Source organism: Cariama cristata, unplaced genomic scaffold (assembly GCF_000690535.1).
Source record: "Cariama cristata isolate BGI_N322 unplaced genomic scaffold, ASM69053v1 scaffold3355, whole genome shotgun sequence".
In the NCBI taxonomy this organism is placed as follows: domain Eukaryota; kingdom Metazoa; phylum Chordata; class Aves; order Cariamiformes; family Cariamidae; genus Cariama; species Cariama cristata.
The window spans coordinates 2409-6260 of NW_009619039.1; the positions used below are offsets into that span (position 1 = coordinate 2409).

The 3852-nt window shown below is 41.3% G+C and overlaps 1 protein-coding gene across 1 annotated transcript; it reads left to right on the plus strand.

The window, feature by feature from the left end:
* The first annotated feature begins 237 nt into the window (after nt 1-237).
* Nucleotides 238-1499, plus strand: LOC104162359 (transmembrane protein 17-like). The gene is made up of 3 exons (XM_009701073.1): nt 238-384; nt 637-750; nt 1158-1499. The coding sequence occupies exons 1-3, from the start codon at nt 238-240 to the stop codon at nt 1497-1499; spliced, it is 603 nt and encodes a 200-aa protein (XP_009699375.1).
* Nucleotides 1500-3852: the final 2353 nt, after the last annotated feature.

The following is a 3852-nucleotide window of genomic DNA, read 5'->3' on the forward strand; positions in this document are numbered from 1 at the left end:
CAACAAATTGGACACTCAACCTGAATATATCACTAAGTGATAAAAATTGTGTCCTGTGAACTGTGAACTAAAAGTTGTATTAGGTTCCAGAAAGTGGTGTAACTCAAAATTGGGTAAGAAGTTTTCATCTGGATATATAAAAATATTTTTCTTAACATTTATTTTGACTGGGAAGAGTGTTAATGCCCTGCTTGAAGCCAAGATGGAGCAGTATCTTCCTGTCATATTTACGGAAGTATGGAACAAACTACGAGTGATAAAGACTTCTCTCTATCTACAGATAATGAAATAGTTTCCAGTTTACCACTACAGATGTCCCTCTATTTCAACGTTTATTTTTTCCCCTTTTGGTGGCTCAGCACGGTTGTCATGCTCCATCTGAAGGTGAGTCCTGAAGGGAAGGGATGGTTTGCAAGTGTAATTTTTCTGATCAGACACCTCCTAGTACCAAGCTAGAGCTCACTGGAGTTAGAGGTTTAGGTTTATTTGTGAATTCCTTGAAACTGGAGGTTCAAGAGTATCTGAAAGCCAATACAACACTGTCAACTTACAGTAGTATACAGTGTCTTCATGTAATCACAAACAGCATGTTACGAAACAGCACAGCAGAAACTTCTACTCTCTTCTTCCCTTTAGTATCTGGTCTTGTCAGATTACTACAAGTTCATCCTGGTCACAATCATGATCCTAGCCTCCCTGATAGAGGTCATTCGACTCTACCTGGGATACATGGGCAATCTGCAGGAAAAGGTATGTTATCACATGTACATGTTAATTTGTGCAGGAGAGCTTTTTTGGAGTTTAACAAATAAAGTGGTCTACCAGTTCATCCGAGAGATTTAAGTTGAGGAGGTGGTTATTTCTCTTAAGTTACAGTCTGCATCTTCTATTCCCTTGGCATCAGCTTCCACTTAGTTTTGTGCATTCCAAGAATTTTTCCCTCAGAAGAGGGCCCCCTCGCCCCCTAAAACTGTTTTTTCAGAAAGACATAAGTATGGTTAAAACCACAGTACATGGAAGTATTAAGCCACCTTGCTTTGCCATTTCACATTATGTGCTGGCTTTTGGAAAATTAAAAAAAATTTCTTCTTCACAAGGTTTTTGGTTTTTTCATCTCCAACTGCTAGTTTTTAATAGGTGATATCTCCCTGTTATAGGTCCCTGAGCTGGCTGGGTTTTGGCTCCTGAGTCTCCTCCTGCAGTTGCCTATAATCCTCTTCTTGCTATTTAATGAGAGTCTGAAAACTCAGCCACTGGAGCGAGCAGTCCATATCATCTTTGCCCTCTTCCTCACCTTCCAAGTCATTGCAGCCTTTGTCACCCTGAAAAGAATGGTGAACAGACTGGCCACTGACTTCCGCCTTCATGAATTTGGCCAGCTGGAGGAACAGCCTCTGCCCGATTTTTGCAGCCTGGATAAAGAAGAGAGCGCAGTTTCCATGGCTGGGAGGGGCCCCAGTGCTGGCTGGGGATCACACAGGGAGGGCCCGAGAAGCTAACAGGCAGGCCTCGTGCTGCTACAGCTCTGTTCCCATTTTGTTGGGTCATTCTCTACCTTCCTACAGCAGAGATATTAAAAAATGGATCTTGCTTAAGAGCCAACGTTAAACCTCAGAGATGGGAGCTCTACTCTGCAAGAAAAATCGAAGCCAATTACATGAATGGTGTGAGCGGACTATTTGCGGACCGTTACTGCTTAGAGTACCAACAGAGCAGGTTTGGTCATTTTTATATTTTACAAAGTCATGTGGCGTTTTGAAGAAAACAGAAGCCTTTTTTCCTTGCTGTTTGCACAGAATTGTTTTGTTTACAATAAATCTTTTCTACGTGTTTTTGTGTTGATACCAATTTTCTCTATTCTTACAGATATGTTGCACATATTTAATGTCTGGTACCTCAGTTAAGCCAAAAAAACCCAAACCAACCCCAAACCAACAAAGAACCTCAAGAAATCTTGAGGCCCAGAAGGAACAATAAGATAGTGAACAAAGACTACAATTTCAGAGATGGTCTTCCAGATAATTCTACCACTAGGAATTCCTTACTAATCAACTAGGGATGGAATTTTAAAAGTATTCCTTCCTCAAAACTCCTATACGCATCTCCTTTGGCTTAGCTAGAGTTTTAACTATCAAGCCATTCAAACAGGGTGGTGCAGTTTGCTCAGAGGATTCAGTAAGTCAGCAGTAACAAAATTGTAGCCATTAAAAAATTGATTTATGTCACTGGAAGGCAGAGCCTGTTTCTCACAAGCCAGGGCGTAAACCAAGGTTCTCTCATTCCAGTTAGTCATATTAATGTCTAGACTATCTTCTCCAGTTTTGGTAATGGCTGAAAGTTCACTTTTTCTGTCGAGGGATGGGAAGCAAAAGTTAAAATAAATCTTTCATCTGAATCCTTTGGGTCTTCAGCATGGCAAGAGTCATCAGTTTTGAGAGCTGGCACAAACATCCAGACTGCTCAAAGGAATCTAAAGAAGATGGGTCTAACATGAGAAAGGCACAGTATCCTTAAAGCTGCTGCACATTTAAAGCTTATAGAACCTCTAGCAAAAAGAAGGCATTAGCTTTGTTTTATACCAAAACGGTTCATTTTCTTTGTACCATTCACTCGTGGATTAAAGTCAGTTCTACTAAATTTCCTTCATTTTGTTATTATAAAGCATATATTATCAGAGCACATACCCCTTTGTTTTTAAATAAACTACTGCCTTGGATTGGCTATTGTGCAGAAAAAGAGGATTTCTGCAAGAGTCTAAGTGTGTTGAACAGTTAATATAAAACATTTAAAGCCCCATATTCAGAGCCTGCAAGAGAGACAGTGAGGTTGAAGCAGAAGTTATGAAATTTAAAAAAAACCCACCACTTTTACAGCATTAGAAAATCCTTGTTAAATGTTCTTAACTGATGCAATCGGATGCCTCATTAGCCATACAGAGCTGCCTCATCCTGCCCACCTACAAAGGGACAAACACCAAAGGCTGCCCTTCCTGGCCACAGACATAGGGCAGACCTCCAAGGAGCTCGTGTCCACCACTAAGGAAACCTGGGTGTTAAATACAGGCTAACAATGCAGCCTGGAAGCTAAGCACCGCTAGTTTTCCATGCCTTCCAATAGTTTGTCTAAGGGAACACACAATATAAGGGAAAGCAGTATCTTTTCCATAGGTACACCGGCTCTCCGAGTCTGCCCTCCACATCGTTGACAGGCCAAGCACCGGGACAGCTTAGAAGAGACTCTGGCAGTTGCCATCCCTTCTGCTCGGCATGTAGCTCACCTGTTCCCCTTATTAATAGCCCACTATGGGAGATGTACACTGAGATGGTACAGTAAGCCAAGCTCTGAGGAGACAAAGTGATTACCTGTAGTAATCCAATCTCTTGCCTTAACTAGAACATGGCATATCCTTTGGTTTTCTTTCCTGTATCCCCTTAAAAAGTTTAAAACTTACACTCTTAATCTCACAAAAGAGTTTAATAGGTGGGAAAGTTTTTAATGCCAAGTACATCCAATACAACATAAAGCTGAAAAAAGTCAACCATACACCCACACTGGCAACAAGGAACTGGCCTCCAGGCTAAGGCCGTGAGATACAATTCAAAATCCTTGCTTTTAGTGATAAGGAAATCATGCACTGGGAAGATCAAATTGCCATGCAAGACAATTATCAGGAGCCAAAGATACAGGGACACGCAGGTCTGCTGGGGGAGGAGGAAAAGTCGATGAAGTGATACAGGAAACAGAATTCAGAGAAACACTGGTAGAAGTAAGAGTTACCTGGAAATGCTTAAGGTAGAAAGCAGTCTGTGGTGTAAATCTTCAGCAACGCGTGATAAACACAAGATCTCTGCT